The sequence below is a fragment of the Heliangelus exortis genome, chromosome 15, assembly GCF_036169615.1.
Source record: "Heliangelus exortis chromosome 15, bHelExo1.hap1, whole genome shotgun sequence".
Taxonomy (NCBI): domain Eukaryota; kingdom Metazoa; phylum Chordata; class Aves; order Apodiformes; family Trochilidae; genus Heliangelus; species Heliangelus exortis.
In genome coordinates, this window is record NC_092436.1 from 4,882,707 (window position 1) to 4,898,474 (window position 15,768).

The 15,768-nt window shown below is 48.9% G+C and overlaps 2 protein-coding genes across 6 annotated transcripts; one reads left to right on the plus strand and one right to left on the minus strand.

Moving 5' to 3' along the window:
* Window positions 1–6,574: 6,574 nt before the first annotated feature.
* SQSTM1 (sequestosome 1) lies at window positions 6,575–11,129 on the plus strand. 3 transcript variants are annotated; one of them, XM_071758444.1, is made up of 8 exons: window positions 6,575–6,871; window positions 7,053–7,148; window positions 7,956–8,185; window positions 8,297–8,453; window positions 8,893–8,982; window positions 9,495–9,736; window positions 10,002–10,206; window positions 10,821–11,129. In XM_071758444.1, exons 1-8 carry the CDS (start codon window positions 6,694–6,696, stop codon window positions 10,976–10,978), a joined length of 1,356 nt encoding a protein of 451 aa, XP_071614545.1. In that variant the 5' UTR covers window positions 6,575–6,693; the 3' UTR covers window positions 10,979–11,129. The 3 variants fall into 3 exon arrangements, with proteins under 3 accessions (XP_071614545.1, XP_071614546.1, XP_071614547.1); XM_071758445.1 differs by having other exon boundaries at window positions 6,596–6,871; window positions 8,896–8,982; XM_071758446.1 differs by lacking the exon at window positions 8,893–8,982 and having other exon boundaries at window positions 6,597–6,871.
* A 461-nt stretch (window positions 11,130–11,590) lies between these two features.
* On the minus strand, window positions 11,591–15,625 carry MRNIP (MRN complex interacting protein). 3 transcript variants are annotated; one of them, XM_071758447.1, is made up of 7 exons: window positions 15,501–15,625; window positions 15,364–15,423; window positions 14,695–14,792; window positions 13,583–13,652; window positions 13,149–13,285; window positions 12,796–12,883; window positions 11,591–12,314 (listed from the first exon to the last, which is right to left on the minus strand). In XM_071758447.1, the coding sequence occupies exons 1-7, from the start codon at window positions 15,558–15,560 to the stop codon at window positions 11,730–11,732; spliced, it is 1,098 nt and encodes a 365-aa protein (XP_071614548.1). In that variant the 5' UTR covers window positions 15,561–15,625; the 3' UTR covers window positions 11,591–11,729. The 3 variants fall into 3 exon arrangements, with proteins under 3 accessions (XP_071614548.1, XP_071614549.1, XP_071614550.1); XM_071758448.1 differs by having other exon boundaries at window positions 15,510–15,578; XM_071758449.1 differs by lacking the exon at window positions 15,364–15,423 and having other exon boundaries at window positions 15,501–15,590.
* Between the last annotated feature and the right edge of the window lie 143 nt (window positions 15,626–15,768).

Consider the following 15,768-nt stretch of genomic DNA (forward strand, 5'->3'; position numbering starts at 1 on the left):
GTGATTGTGTGGTTGTGTGTATGATTGTGTGTGATTGTGTGTGATTGTGTGTGATTGTGTGTGATTGTGTCTGTGATTGTGTGTGATTGTGTGATTGTGTGTGTGTGATTGTGTGTGTGATTGTGTGATTGTGTGATTCTGTGTGATTCTGTGTGATTCTGTGTGATTGTGTGTGTGATTGTATGTGTGATTGTGTACACGTGTGTGTGATTGTGTGCTTACATGTGTGTACACTTGTGTACACATGTGTGTACATGGGTGTGTGTATATGGGTGCATATGTGTGTACATGTGTGTATGTGTACACTTGTGCATGTAGACACGTGTGTGCATACATGTATGTACATACATGTGTATATATGTGTACATGTATGTACGTGTGTACATACGTGTAGGTATGTGTGTGTACATGTGTGTAGGTGTGTACGTGTGTGTACACGTGTGTTGTGTACATGTGTGTGTGTGTCCATGAGCACTTCATGCACTGCCCATAGCAATGTACACACCTCTAGACTTGCCTTACACCAATGTGTGCACACACGTTGTGCACACACAGGCACCCACACAAACCTGTATTTATTTATTTATTTCTCTATATACATAAATATCTCTATCCATGGGAGCCTGTGGGGCTGCACGTACGAGTGTGCACTCACACCAGCCTAACTCCACGTGTCTCTGTGTGTCTGTGTCCCTGTGTCTGTGTGTGACCACGGGCACCTTTGTCCATGTACGGGGGGGCTGCATCCACCTGCACAGGGCGCTCCTGTCCCCGTGTTGTCACCCCTGTAATTGTCACCCCCCTGGGGTGCTCAGGTGCCTGTGGAGGGAGGGGTGTGCTCAGCCCCTGTGCACTGGGGGTCCCCGTGGCCCAACACAGGGGGGTTGCACACCTGGGGTGGGGTTTGTGCAGGATGCAGCTGGGGGACAGCAGCCCCTGCATCCCTGCAGTGCACGTTTGCTGCCATTTCCACAGAAATGTTTCAGCTTGGTAGAGGAAACAGCAGCTAAAGTTGAGGGAAAATCGATGGCAGGTGGGTATCACAGGTGACAGGTGATGCCTGGAAGGACACCACTGCTCTTCCAAAGGACCTGGCACTCAGGGGTTATGGCTTCCAGCTACTGGCCTGGATGAAGGACAGAAGAAATAGGATTTTTAAATTATTCTGTTTGTCTTTTGGTCTGCTAATGGCTCCAGCTTTATTTCATTATGGACCAGGAGGAGATGTAGAGAGATGTTGGGTTCAAAATGGTGACTCCATTTTCTCAACCTGCTTCAGCTGCTGTTCCTGGGATCAAACAGAGGTGGCAGCTCCTGTGCCATGAACACAGGTACGAAATTCCTGCAGCAAATGTTAACATTTTCCATTCCCTGGAGCTCTTTCAATATGTAAATATTTGTCAGATGAGTAAATATTGTAGGAGTGACCACCAGTGATCAAAGTCTGTTGTTTGAGATGTTTTGATCCATTAGGGAGTGATGTAAAGTGAAGTGCAAGCCCATAGCAGAAGCCAGGGAGGATCAGCAGAGCCCCAGCACAGGCTGCTGCACATCCCTGCGTGGGGAATGCTCTGGACACCACTCTTGGGAACATCTGTGCTTCCTCACTTGGATGGTGCAAAGCATCACCCAAGTGACCATGAGCTGCAGAAGATGAGCCAGCAGCACTCCCTGGGGCTCAGAGATATCCAGCCCTTGGGTGCTTGACTGGCTCCACAGAAAGCAGCCACGTCCCCAGGCTCAGACCCTCACCCACAGCCCCAGCCCCTCACTCACTCCTTGGCTGCAGGTAAAGGCTCAGTCTCACCAGCAATGACATTTCCACCATTAGAACAAGGACAAAAAGCTGCAGCAGCTCTGTCCCACCCAGCCTGCTTGCTTGCTCGCCGTAAATCTACGTGACAAGCCCAGGACCCAACAGAGAATTCACAGGAATTAATGGCAAATACCCTCCCGAGGTGGCAGACATGTAAGAGACACTTGTGGGGAAGGTGTGTGAAATCTTACCACCATTGGAGGGTTTAGAGAAATAATGTGACACAGTTTAGTGCATTAGATGCTGGGTGCTTATTTTCAGATGCACAAAACACTGCTCAGGATACACAGTGTGTCTGTGGCAGAGGGGAAGAGAATAACATTAATAATTTCTCTAAGACAATTAATTAGACTCTTTACCAAGCATAAAGCTTAATCTAATTTCTGCTGTTATACTTTGTCTTCATAAAAGTCTGAGGAAATGAATGAGCTTTCTATCACCCTTGCATGATGAAAACCTTGGGAAAAAATGGGGGATAAGGCAAAATTGCCAGCCCTTGTGATTTTTAAATCAGACTTGCAAAGTCCACTTTTGTTCTTGAAGTCCCTCCCCCCTAATCCAATTTTGGCTCTGATTCTGTTTTAAAAAAGCAAGTTTTGAGCCTCAGTCCTTTTGGAGACCAAAGTTTAAAATATGAACTGAAGACTGAAAACCCCAACAGCAAGAAAAAAAAAAAAAACCCAACAGAAGAGGGTTTTTAAGGGGACTCTTATGATCTTTGAACAGTTGTTTTTGGCAACATTGTGCAGGCTGCATAAATAAGGGGCTCTGATACCAATCCCCAGGTCCTGAGGCCATTATAAAAATTAGAAAGCAAAAACATTTATTAGGATTAGATATAAAATATAATCCAGATTTATAGCTGATTGTATCAAGTTTTCTAAAGAGCTTGACTCTGGCATTTTACTCTGGCCCATTATGAAGCCAGTCAGGCTTGGTCCTTCCCCCACTGCTTTAAGCATAGAGTGCTTACTCTTTTCTCATAAAATAAACTAACCACATTTCCTGTGTGTTTTATAGATGTCCATGTTCAAACATCACCAGGGCCTTTTTCACTTTTCAGCACGTAAGTTCCCCAAAGCTCCTTAGGCACTAGGGATGAACATCACAACAGGGTGCTCACCCTCCATGTGTTGACACTGATGCTTTAATTCAGGGTAAAGGCTCCAAGCCAGGTTCTCAAAGGAACACTCACCCCAAGCAAGCAGTGTAGGCTGCAAAAAGTTTCTTCTCACCTGTGGGAACACAAAATCCTTATGTATTTGCACGACACCCATAACGTGTTTGTATTCTATGCCTGCTTTTATTTTCCATTTTTTCACCCATTTTTCCCATCTGCTCCTAAGTTAAAAATCCACCCCAGAGTTTTCTGCCCTTAAAGAGTTCCTCCTCACACCAATGGGAAATGGTGTGGAGCCTGTGTAAACACCTGACAGGGCAGAGCTACTGTTCTGAAAGACTCGACCTCAAAAATGAGACAGGAAAAAAACAAAAACAAAACAAAACCCCAAACCTACTTGGCACTGCCTGCACTGTTGCAGGTGGAAGGAGGGTTTCTGCTTCAGAGGCAGCAAACAGGGATTTTGCTGGGCTGGCAGAGGGGAGAAGCCACCACGGGATGGGGCTGAGTCACCAGCACCTGACCTGGCACATCTGAAGGATCTTCCACCTCTCCAGAAACCTCTGGAAGGAGCGTGTGGCACCGTGGCTCTGTGTGGACTGTCCTGGTCCAACCCAGCAAGCACCCACCCACTGGGGCTCTGCACCCATCAGCAGGAGTCAGGGTGTGCATGGGGGCCAAACCTGCCCCTCCTCACCTGGAGTGATGGAGGCCTCAGGCTGGAGAGATGGTTTGGGGAAGGAATCCCTCTGGAAAATCACTATCAGCCTCTGTTGTGGCTTCCAAGCAAGGAAAAGGCTGGATAGCACATCCCCTCCTCCCTTCATCCCACCAGGACTTCACTGAGAAGACAAAAAGTTTGCCCACAAGGGGTATTTCTGGTGATCACACGCTCGGAGGAAGAATCTCACTAAATATTTTTAAACACTTGCCGGCAGAAAGTGGGTGTAGAGAGAAAGCAAAGCACTGAAGGGATGATAATTGCTCCTTTTTGAGCCTTTCTTCTCTTAACACTGAAATGTTAAACTCAAACAGCCTTTTCTCCCATCCCCGTTGCTGTTTTTTTGCTATACCCCCTCTGGCTGCTCAGCAGCTAGGGCTGACAAACCCCTTTTTGGGCAGGGGGTTGCTGTGATGCTATGGGATTCCTAAAGAACCATAAGAAAACATCCCCCCAGCCAGTGCTTCACGCTGAGAATACCAAAACCCAAATCCTCCAGCAAACAGAGGGAAAAACATCTGAAGTTAATATATGTGAGAACACAGCAGAGCTTCTCACATCGGCCTCTCCAGGGGGCTGAGAAACCTCCTGGAGGCACATCCCAGGGCTGGGGGCAACAGGGAATGCCAGCAGAGTGAGGTCTGAGGTCTGCACTGGAATGGGGCTCACTGGGGATGAAATCCCCAGCCTCAAGGAGAAGGAGGAAGAAAGGATTCCCTGAGTCACCCCTGTCCCATGATCTGTGAGCTAAGCTACCAACAGGCTGGTGAAAGCCTTGTTTTCCTCCTGGTTTGTCCCAGCAGATGATGTCATGACCAGAAAGCTGAGCATGACTCAGCATGGCCCTTCAGAAGGGGAATACCCTCTGGCTTTTGGCCTCTTCTGTTTGCCCACTGGATTAAAGTTCATGCAAAAGAAAACACTGGTTTAAATATTGTGCACCTCCTGATAATTATAAATGCTTCCATTTATCTGGAAACACAACTGGCTTGGAAAGACCCAGCAACCTAAGGAGAACCCACTGTTCCTCAAACAGCCAGGCAGTAGTGAAGAGGGGAATAAGGAATCAACCCTGTCTAGGACTGCAGCCTAAGGTATTAACGTGCTGGGGCTGGGTCCCAAAAATCTCTGGCTCTGTAACTGAGACAAAAGTGGCTGTTGAGGTCCCCAGAAACAGGACACAAAGTGGACATGCTGGGGGTGATGCTTGGCAAGGCTGACAGGAGTGTTCTGTTCTGACTGACCTGCTGCTGCCAGTCACAATTCTGATTTTATGTCAAATGATGTCAAATTGGCAACTTTCCTCAACATTTTCAGAAAGGGTACACACAGCAAAGAGGCAAAAGAAAAGGAAGGTGGATGCAATACCTTTACTGCATGCCTAAAACTTTCGATATCCCGTGCTGTGAAAGCTGATGAATCATTCCCTGCACATCCTTAAACCTGAATCTGCTTATGTTTAAACTTTAACTCGTGACTTCATGGTGGAATATTAGCCATGTCATACCTAGGTGCTGAAATTTCTAGAGAATTTTTTAAGTTAAAAGGACAACCCCTTCCACTGTAAATACTGTTTTCCAGAACAGTGGTGCAGTTTCAGAATTGCCACACATATGCCAAAAATGTATCTATATGAAAAGCCAAGTGTTTAACATACATACCTCAGGTCAAGAAACTACCTCCCCATCATGGAAATTAAAACTTCTCTTCATTGTAGAAGATGATAAATCACAACCTAACTCTCCTGACGTTCATTATCTTAAACTAAAAAATATGTCACTAAGAGTCAGAGTGGCCAGGCCCTTGGGTGAGAGGAAATTAACACCAATGGGGAACCTAATAATCATTGATCCATCATTATTTAATTACACTTGGATGGCACAGACAGGGTGTTCTGCCAGCTGGACCATCCTGTGGCCAGATTAAGAGGCCTGTCAACTCTATCTGATCTGCTAAAAAATACTGCTGCCAAGCAACTTGGAAAGCCCCCAAAACATCCTCCTTAATGTCAGTTGTGTTTATACTAGTATCTTTATTTTTAGCCCACCCTTCCAAAACACTGGGTTCAGGCAAGAGCATTAACTCTGGAGTCATTTATTCTTGTTATGCTGAGCATGCAAACCCCTCGGATGGCTACTGCCACCCTGGCACATGGCTCCCCACCTCTGTCACCTGGCTGGGCTGACCCTGCTTGCCCGAATTCAGGGGACGGTGATGAGGAGGAGCAGGACAGCCAAATGCCCTGGGGAATGCTGGTGAGGGACCAGTTGGGCTGGGGCTGCCTCCTGGGCGAACCTGGGGTCCTCTTTCCCCACCCGCGGGTCTTGGAGGCCCCGTGGCCCCCCAGGAACCACTCGCTCCCCGCTGCCCCAGCACCGGCACAGCCCTGCACCCCCAAACCTCTGCACCCCCAAACCTCTGCACCCCTTGGGATCCCACCCTGATGGACGCTGGGGCTGCCAGCCGGGCGTGGGCACCGCTCACGGGGGGCGAGCCGGGCAGACGGCAAACACCGGTACATACCGACAAACACCGGCCAACACCGGTACACACCGGCAAACACCGGCACACACCGGCAAACACCGGTACACACTGACAAACACCGGCCAACACCGGTACACACCGGCAAACACCGGCAAGCACCGGTACACACCGACAAACACCGGTACACACCGGCAAGCACCGGTACACACCGGTACACACCGGCAAACACCGGCACACTTGTAAGCAGTGACAGACTTTTCCAATCGCTGGAAAAACGAGCGTTTACCGTTTGGCGAGGGTAAACCGGAAAGCTGTAACGTGCTGACGGGAACGGACAGGACCCCCGCCCGCAGCAGGGACACCGCGGGGCGGAGCCTGGGGACGGCGGGTCCCGGAGTCGGTGTCACGGGGGCGGGCCCTGTGCCACCGGGGCGGGGTCCTCCCGCCGCGCTATAAAGCTGCTGCTCCGGGCCCGGCCGCTGCCGATCGCTGCTCGCCCGCCCCGTTCCGCCCCGTTCATCACCCGACGGCAATTCCTGCTGCGCCACAGCCATGGCGTCGCTGACGGTGAAAGCCTACCTGCTGGGCAAGGAGGAGGCGGCCCGTGAGATCCGCCGCTTCACCCTCCTGCCCCCCGCCAGCTACCAGGCCATCCATGACCGAGTCGCCGAGCTCTTCCAGGGGCTGCTGCGGGCCGGTCCGCCGCCCGCCTTCCGCATGCACTACAAAGGTGAGCGGGGGGGCTCCTCCCGAGGGTCGGGCCCCGAGATCGCTGCCGCGGAGGGTGGGAAGGCCTCGGGGTTGCTCGGTGACCGGGTGGTCCCCGCCGTCCCCGTCTCACCCATCCCCCCCCCCTCCCATCCCCCGTGACACCCGGACGGGCACCTCATCCTCCGCTTTACCCTCTGTAGATGAGGACGGGGACCTGATCGCTTTTTCCACCGACGAGGAGCTGCAGATGGCGATGCCTTATGTGCAGGATGGCGTTTTTCGTGTTTACATCAAAGGTAACGTCGCGCAGGTCCCTAGGGCGGTAGCGGGTCCCCGGTTGTGACCCCAGTGCTCGCCTGCGGGCCTCCGAAAATGGGAGAAAGAAGCCTGGTGTTGGCTGCAGCCTTCGGGGAGAAAGGTTAAACATAGAGCAGGGTGACATACCAGATATGGGAACCCTCCTTGAGGTGGGGTAAACAGATCACAAGTTTCCTCCTAGCCCTGCCACCTCGGCTGGCCCAGTGCAAGCCACCATTGCCACTCTGGCTCCCTGGAAATGCTGGACTAGCACGGGTTGCTTTGATATTCACAACAATGCTTTGGGAAGCCTTCAGCTCACCTTATTTTTCAGGATGTTTTTGCTCCCTGGACCTTCTGTTTGGGTATAAACCAGCAAAGCTCTATCTGCAGTCCATCTAATGAGTCATGCCAGCCCATGCTGGAGTCCCTATTCTCATCTGTTATGACTCCTGGCATTTCTTCATTACTCCCTCTCCAGAAACATTTTGTTCTTGCGATACTTAGGAAGGTAGGATGAGGAGCCAAATGGGGCAGTGCAGCACTGCTCCAAGATACACACGTCAAGAGACTGTTAAGGTTAAGGAATGCTCAGTGTGAGGAGCAGGTATCTGCGAAGCCCCTTCACACTTGGTTTTAAGTTCTCTTGCATGCCCCCAGCTTGTGTCTGGCAGCCAGTGTAAAAATAAACTGACCTAGTAAGTTAATACTGCTCTGACAAGGGCTGTTTGTGCTTTCTTTTCCTCTGATTTCCAGCCTTTAAATAGTAACCTGGTTCTTGATGTAAGGTTTCCTTACCTTTCCAGAAAAAAAGGAGTGCAGGCGGGAACACCGCTCGCAGTGCAGCCAGGAGCCCCGTCGTGACATGGTGCATCCCAATGTGATCTGTGATGGCTGTGAAGGACCCGTGGTGGGTGCCAGGTTCAAGTGCACTGTCTGTCCAGACTACGACCTGTGTAGCACCTGTGAGGGGAAGGGCATCCACAAGGAGCACAACATGGTGATGTTTCAGAGCCCACTGCTAAATCCATTCGAGGTGAGCAAAATCAATGGAGGGGAACTAATGAATGGGATATGACTCGAGTTTAAGTTTTAGTTACTGAGAATCTGGCTGTGAACAGAGTCACAGGAAGATTACCCTTTACAGTGGCTTCCCCGAGGACGCTGGCTCCGTAAAATGAGGCATGGAGGCCCACCCTTCCCATGGATGCACTGCTGGGGATATCCTGGCCCTGCAGCTCCGTGCCAAAACTCTGAGCAAGCCCAGACTAATGCTGCAGCATCCAGTCCACCCAATGCAGAAGGTAAGAGGTGGTGCTCTGGTAAACAAGGTAGTGGCGGAGGCAGAGTAGCAGAGATTCTACAGCGTGGGGTGGAAAAATAGACACAGGAACCAATCTAGTTTGCCTGAAATGTCACTGGCACCTTTCAGCACAGAGTGGGATTATTTTAAGGCATGCTTGGGCCCATGCAGTAGATGAGGATGCAGAGACTATCTGGAATCAAACCAAGCCGAGCTGTTAGGTCAAGCATGTCACTCCACATCTGCCTTTCAGCATGGCTAATGAGCCTTAACAATGCTAATGCCACTGGTTTTCTGTTCCAGAGGTAGCTCAGAGTTAGTTTTTGTCTCTATACTGCTGTTGTGCAAGTGTATGTGGGTGAGAGCAAATGAGCACCAAGATCTCATGGTGTTCTTTCTCTCTGAGCTTCTATGTGTGGTAACATAAGTTGTTTTTCTAGAAGCTTCTACTAACAGCCAGCCTCAGGACCCCAATGTCACCTTCTTAAAGAATGTTGGGGAGAGCGTTGCAGCTTTTCTGAGCCCCCTGGGTAAGTGATTTACCATTTGTTATCCTAATCCCTGAGACTGGCTTAAAGGACTTTTAGCAGGAGCAGCAGTCAGCTGTTGTGCCTGATTCTGGAACTACCCCATGCTACTACGGCTTGAAGGCTGAACAGTAACAGTGTTTACTCCTGGTACTAACAATGCCTGGGCTTAGCACAGCCACTCAGGACCTTTTTCAGAGCCTTCCTTTAGAAGAAAATGAGGGAAGATTTCATAAACAAGTCACTACTGTAACACTAATTTTAAGTCAGCAGTGACTCAGGATTTTCCCTGGCTTATGTGGACATGGTTAATTTCTGACCTTCTAAATGTTTGTCTTTTCTGTCTAGAGGAAGATGACTATCTGGTGCTTTGTATTTTAATTCCTACATACTACATGGCAAACTGTAGAATTACAGAAACTTTACAGCATTTAGACTAGGACTGATCCACAGTCTTGTAGGACTGTGCTTTGGAAAAATTTCCAAGACTTTCTCCATCTGAAATGCATTTCTAGGTATTGAAGTTGATATTGATGTGGAACATGGAGGACAGAGAAGCAAAGTGACTCCTGCTTCTCCCAACCAAGAGAACAGTGCTGAGTCAAGCAGCAGTACTCTTAACCAGAACGTTCAGACCAAACCTGACTGGAGTAACACAGATTCTGCTTCAGAAGTAAATGGTGTCACAGAGCAGATACAAGACATGGTGATAGATACTGTGTCCACACAAATGGAGGATGCCAGCTTCCAGTCCCAGGTATAAGAATTATGACACTAATGTACTATTTTTGGTGGTGAGGGTTTAATAGAAAGGAAGATAATAATTTAATGTGTATTGTGAGGTTGACTATTAAGATGTCAGAAGGTTAAGTGATACACAGTACCTTTGCTTTACAGCTTACAGCAAAGGTGGTGAGACTTCCTGTGAATGTAATTGTTTGTAATAAAGGCAGATAAGTAGGAGCATGCATCTTACCTGGAAAGCACTGCAGCACCCAGACCTTTTCTTCTGTCCATTTCAGGAAAACAGTGAATCCAGCAGTTCCTCAGGTGGTGATGAGGACTGGACCCACTTATCTTCCAAGGAAGTAGATCCTTCCACAGGTGAACTGCAGTCTCTGCAAATGCCAGAGACAGAAGGTCCCAGCTCCCTGGATGAACAGGATCCTCCCCAGCCAGGTCCTACAGGACTGCGAGAAGCTGCACTCTACCCCCATCTTCCACCAGGTATGAAAATGTAGGTTTCCTAACAGAGAGTAACTTTCACTCAGGAACTGCCAACTTCACCTAACATAGCTCTGCTTGTAGAGATGGTAGAAACCAAGGTCACATAAGTTACAGCTAAACTTGTCTGTAACTTTGTCAGCAGATATGGCAGCTCTTCTGTGCCCTGTTGGGGACAATCAGGTTCTTCTCTTCAATGTGGGCAGCAAAGTCCTAATAACACTTCTGTCCTTAAGCTGCTGTGCCATTCAAGCAGCATTACAAAAAGTGGTACCCTAAACCATATCCTTGCTATGGACCCTTCAAGAGTGCCCTTCAAACCAGGATGCAGACTGGGGCATCCTGTGATGTTAAAGCAGCATTTTTCTGGTGGGAGCCATTAACAGTATGCCAGGCATGTAACACATCAGCTGCACAGAGTCCCACAGCAAGGCTCAGCACTTTCCTTAGCTGGTTATTTCTAACATCTGCCCTCTTGGGAGACAAAGGAGGGTGTGTTTTATAGCATTTAGCCAGTTATGTGAGGATTAGTGCCAGCCTACCTACTGTGTGGTATTAAGGGCTTGGCTGGTTTGCCAATTATGTGAACTATTTCAACTTCATTCTTCTCCTAACAGAAGCAGACCCTCGCCTCATTGAGTCTCTGTCCCAGATGCTCTCTATGGGCTTCTCTGATGAGGGTGGATGGCTCACTCGACTCCTGCAGACAAAGAACTGTGACATTGGAGCAGCATTAGATGCCATCCAGTACTCCAAGCAGCCACCTCACTTGTAGTAGTACCCTGTGTAACAAAAAGCACTTTCCTCCTAACTAAAACAATGCAGTACAAGTTACCCAGCAGTTCATCTTTCTTCCTGCTAAGGGTTTGTCTCATGTTCCTAAGTACTTGTAGAATGGAGGAAAAATAAATGCTTCCTGTGCTGAGTGCAAGTGTCCTGTGTTAAGTACCCCAGCACTACTGCTGAGCCAAACTCTTCCACTCATTTAACTGAGCTTGTGATTCATCAAGCAGCTCCCTCAGTAAGGGAGGCAGCCCAGGACTGGGGTCCTGCCTTTGTGCACATGCCTCATGTACACCCTCAGGGCTGCATTTCTGAAAAGAATCAGTTGCTTTGCTGGCTCTGAAGCCTGTTCTGCAGCTCTGGTGGAAATGGTTGCTATGGGAGAGCTTAACTAAGGAAGGGGAGGGGAAAGGAGCTGTAGTTTGTAATGGGGAATCAAAGAATGTAACTGTACTGGCCAGCAATCCTTGGAGCTTTCTCCCTCTAAGCTGACCTACTTCCATTCTCCTGGCTGATCAGGTCACTAGACAACATTGTGTAACTCCAGTACTTGCCCACTGCAACAGTCTTTGCCACCCTCATACTCTTCCCCCAGACACAGCCATGCAGCAAATAAACAGCTTTAATATTGCAGTTCTGGAAGGCTTAGAGTAAAGGCAGCTTCAGGTCAAACTCTTGTTTCAGTATTCAACATACAAAATACAACATCAAGGTGAAGAAATTAGGACCAAAGATGCCTGAATTCAGAGATCATCTTCAAACTCCTCACCTGTGCAGAAGAGGTGTTCACAAGAAACACTGCTTGGCTTTGGCCCAGCATTACTGTTAAGGGCATTTGCTCTCCTTGTGCTATCCAGAGAGCACCTGCCTGCAGGCAGCTCCAGGGCACCAGATCCTGTCCCTACCAGCTGCCTTTGAGGGTCTTTGAACAACACATCCTCAGCTGAGCAACTGGTGCTGGGCAGCTGGGAGGCAACCTGCTCAGAGCTAGCAATACACTGCTGAAATTCAAAGCCCCTACCTTGAGGCAGAGTTCTCCCAGCCTGTGCTGAGCACTTATTGGCCATAGCAGCATCTGCTGCAGTGGTGCTGCTTAGCCCCAGCCTTCCACTGCCCTCCTGTGGTGACAAGGCGGCCCTGGCAGCATTTTCACTACAGTTGTCAGAACACGAGAGAAATTTTTCCCACTTCGAGGGTTTGGTAGAAGCAGTTGGGGTTCGTGTATTCTCCTCAGGCACTGTGGCCTCACAGCCAGCACAAACCATGCTGTCTCCAGAAACAGCATCTCCACCATCTTCATCAGCTGCTGCTTCTAAACATTTCTTGTGCTGGAAGAAGAAAAAGTTTGGTTATAAATCCAGCGTGCACAGCAGGCAAAGAAAGAGCTCTTGGGTCCTTCGTGTGCACCCACATTCTCACCAACCCTCTGAGGCAGAGCTGAGGCTGATGTGCTGGGTGGGCCTAAAAGTTCTGAGCTGCAAAGGCTCAGGACAACATCACTGGCACTGCAGGTGAGCAGAGGGAATCAGTAACAGGTACCACTGCTCAGCAAGGCAGAGCAGCAAAGAGAGAGAGCAGCTGTGCTGATGGAGGAGTCTGGAGCAACCACTTACAAAAGGTGGCAATGATTTTGCTTTGCTAAAACTTCTCAGAAAGTCATGACAAAATTCTCTTCCTGTCCCCAGTCAGTCAAATGGAAGACTCATTAAAATTCAAAATTATGGTGACACAAAAGAGCTCAGGAGTACACTGGGTTGTTTTACTGGCAGGAAGCATTTTCTACAATTAAAAAACCTCAATGGTTTTAACCTTTTTGGATGGGTAGGCAAGCTGGAAAACTCCATTTTCCTCTGCATAATCCTGAACATCACTGGAAAGAAAGCTCTTCTGGTGTCTCCTGCCAAAGAAAAACGGGCACAAGGAGGACAAATCAGCTCCACTGTGATTTTTTTTTTCCACAAATTACCAGAAATTTTCTTAAAAAGCATGGCTCTAGCAATAAGAGAAGTTTTGCCCACAAATACCAAATTCCAGCTTAGCTCAGGTCATACACTGCAACCTGTACTTTGTTCAGCTACCAGAGATGAGCTCCTTCACACAGCTCCAAACCACATCTCACCACTCAGGGGTAGGAATTACAAAAAAAAAAATTCTTTCTTTACCTTTGTTCTTCCCCAGTATTCTTCCTTTGGGAACATAACTGTTGCCTTTTTGTACCTGCCTCCTCCTCCCCATCTTCCTGATCTTCACTGTCCTTGTCCAGATATTTACTCCAGCGACTGACTTCTGCCCTTGCCTCCTGCAACATCAGGGAATTACCAAAACCAGCAAAAATACTTGGTTCTCATTTTTGGCACTGTGGAATGACAAGTCAGTTTAGGACAATGTGTCTGTGTTGTGTTCCCAGGTTCAGTATCCCAGAGGTTTTCTGTGGTTTTGTGGGTTTTTTCTGTGTGTTTTTTCTGATTCTCCTCCCTTTACTGGAGCCTCTCTGATGATATTTCAGCTGAGCCCCTGCAAAGGGATCACTGATTTCACCACAATTCACCCAGGTCACTGAGGGTTGGTATTCCCCTCAGCTTTGTAGGTTTCTCACCTGCTGGACTGAGCTGTCTTCACACTGCACTGCTGTGTTTTTGCTGCCATTTACTGATTCTTCTATGCACCTAAAAGAGATGTTTAAGCTGGAGGTTCTAGAACACACTGCTGTCTGTTGGTTTATGATTTTCAAATCACCCACCCACAGCACAAGGGATTGGATGGAAAGCAGGGATAACACCACTGGATAGGCAGCATGTCATAAAAATAAAAAAAAGGATCAATAGTAAACCAGATGTCAAATGAAGGATTTGCAAGATATATTCCCCAAATCCTTGAAAAAAAATCTAATTAGAGGGGAGCCTTCCTTTCTATACAGAGTAGCAAGTTTGATTTAAAGCTGCTAATCATGAAATGGTAAATTTTAATTGATCATAATTAGGGATAAAATAATGTGTCTTTTGGGACAGCAGCTGGAACCCACTAATTATACCCCCAACAACCAGGAAAAAGGGAAGTTATTTCACAATGTTTTGAATTTCATAATGTTCTGAGGGATTAGAAACAGCAACTCTTTTTGATAAAGCAAGCATAAAATAAGTTTTGTTCCCAAAGCTTAACCCTGAAGCACTGCATACACACAACTGAGTTATCTAATGAGCTTTGGCTGATTTCTGAAAATAACCTTGAGTAAAAAGGAAGCTGGACCAGTTCAAGACCAGTTCAAGATCAGGCAATTTGTTAGCAGATTCAGGAATGAAATAAACAGGAAAGTGTGCTGAGAATTTTCTAGCTCTGCAGGAATTACACTAAATGCCCTAAACAAGACTTCTTATCAATAGCAGCAGTGATTACTCAACAGATTCACAGTGTGAAACCCCAGTGCCAGCAGTGAGGTAGCAACAGCCAAGAGTGGAGGATGTTTTCTCTGAGGATGCTTATCAGTCTGTCATCAAACCATAAATAAAAAACCAAAACAACAAAACCAAACCTTATTGCACATATTTTCGTGAGAAAAAGAAAAATCCCAGCCAACCCACACTATTATCAATAACACTTTACAACAGGGCTAGAAACCCTCCTGTGAGCTCAGTTTATGTCACAGGCACCTAATGCCTGGAGATGCACAACTCTAAGTCATCAAAAGAAATAAGCAGATAAACACTTTACCAAGATGCCCAACCAACTGCTTCCTCTGCCTCCCCCTGCAGCAAGTTTAACTTCTGCACATGGTGCCTACAGTCCAGGCCAGACCCTTGGCCATAAACCTGCAAAAAAAAAAACCAAAAACCCAACAACAACAAAAAAAAAAAAGAAACAGGTAACACTGCAGTGCTATGTGAAGTTGGGTGATGTGAGATGTCCTGGCCAGGGCTCCCCACTGCCACCCTACAGGGCTCCCCACTGCCACCCTACAGGGCTCCTCACTGCCACCCTATAGGCTCCTCACTGTCACCCTACAGGGCTCCCAACTGCCACCTTACAGGCTCCTCACTGCCACCCTACAGGGCTCCCAACTGCCACCTTACAGGCTCCTCACTGCCACCCTATAGGCTCCTCACTGCCACCTTACAGGGCTCCCCACAGACACCCTATAGGGCTCCCCACAGACACCCTACAGGGCTCCCCACAGACACCCTACAGGGCTCCCCACAGACACCCTATAGGCTCCCCACTGCCACCCTACAGGCTCCTCACTGCCACCCTATAGGCTCCCCACTGCCACCCTACAGGGCTCCTCACTGCCACCCTACAGGCTCCTCACTGCCACCCTACAGGCTCCTCACTGTCACCCTACAGGGCTCCCCACGGCCCCTTGACCCCAGCCCGGCCCCTCACCTTCTGCACCGCCTGCCGCTGGCCGCAGACGCTGCAGCTCCACTTCCCGCTCCGCTTGGCCTAGGAGAGCGCAGAGGGGGTTATTCCCGTCCGTCCCGGCAGCCCCATCCCGCAGCCCCTCCCCGGGGTGCACCCACCTGCTGCACCTGGAAGAGGCGGCAGGAGCAGCAGCGCAGCACCCAGAACCTCTGCGCCATCCCGCCCTCACCATGGCAACGCGCGCTTCCGGACACGTGACACCGCCGCTACCAGCGAGACGGCCGCTCTGCCCCACAGTCCGCCGAGATCCCCCGGCCCGGCCCGGCTCGGCTCTCCCGGTACCGGACCGCGAGCATTACGTACCGATAGGGTCAGTTCCTGCAGCCAGGGCTGTTTCTCAAGCAGCTTCTTAGTCTGGGCTGCCGG

Coding starts and splice junctions, on each gene's coding strand:
- SQSTM1 (XM_071758444.1), top strand. CDS start 6,694: ATGGCGTCGCTGACGGTGAAAGCCTACCTGCTGGGCAAGGAGGAGGCG. Junction 8,454..8,892: donor CAGTCCACCCAATGCAGAAG/GTAAGAGGTGGT, acceptor TTGTTTTTCTAG/AAGCTTCTACTAACAGCCAG. Junction 8,983..9,494: donor AGCTTTTCTGAGCCCCCTGG/GTAAGTGATTTA, acceptor ATGCATTTCTAG/GTATTGAAGTTGATATTGAT.
- MRNIP (XM_071758447.1), bottom strand. CDS start 15,560: ATGGCGCAGAGGTTCTGGGTGCTGCGCTGCTGCTCCTGCCGCCTCTTC. Junction 13,286..13,582: donor AAGACAGCTCAGTCCAGCAG/GTGAGAAACCTA, acceptor CTGATGTTGCAG/GAGGCAAGGGCAGAAGTCAG. Junction 12,315..12,795: donor TTGCCTACCCATCCAAAAAG/GTTAAAACCATT, acceptor TTCTTCTTCCAG/CACAAGAAATGTTTAGAAGC.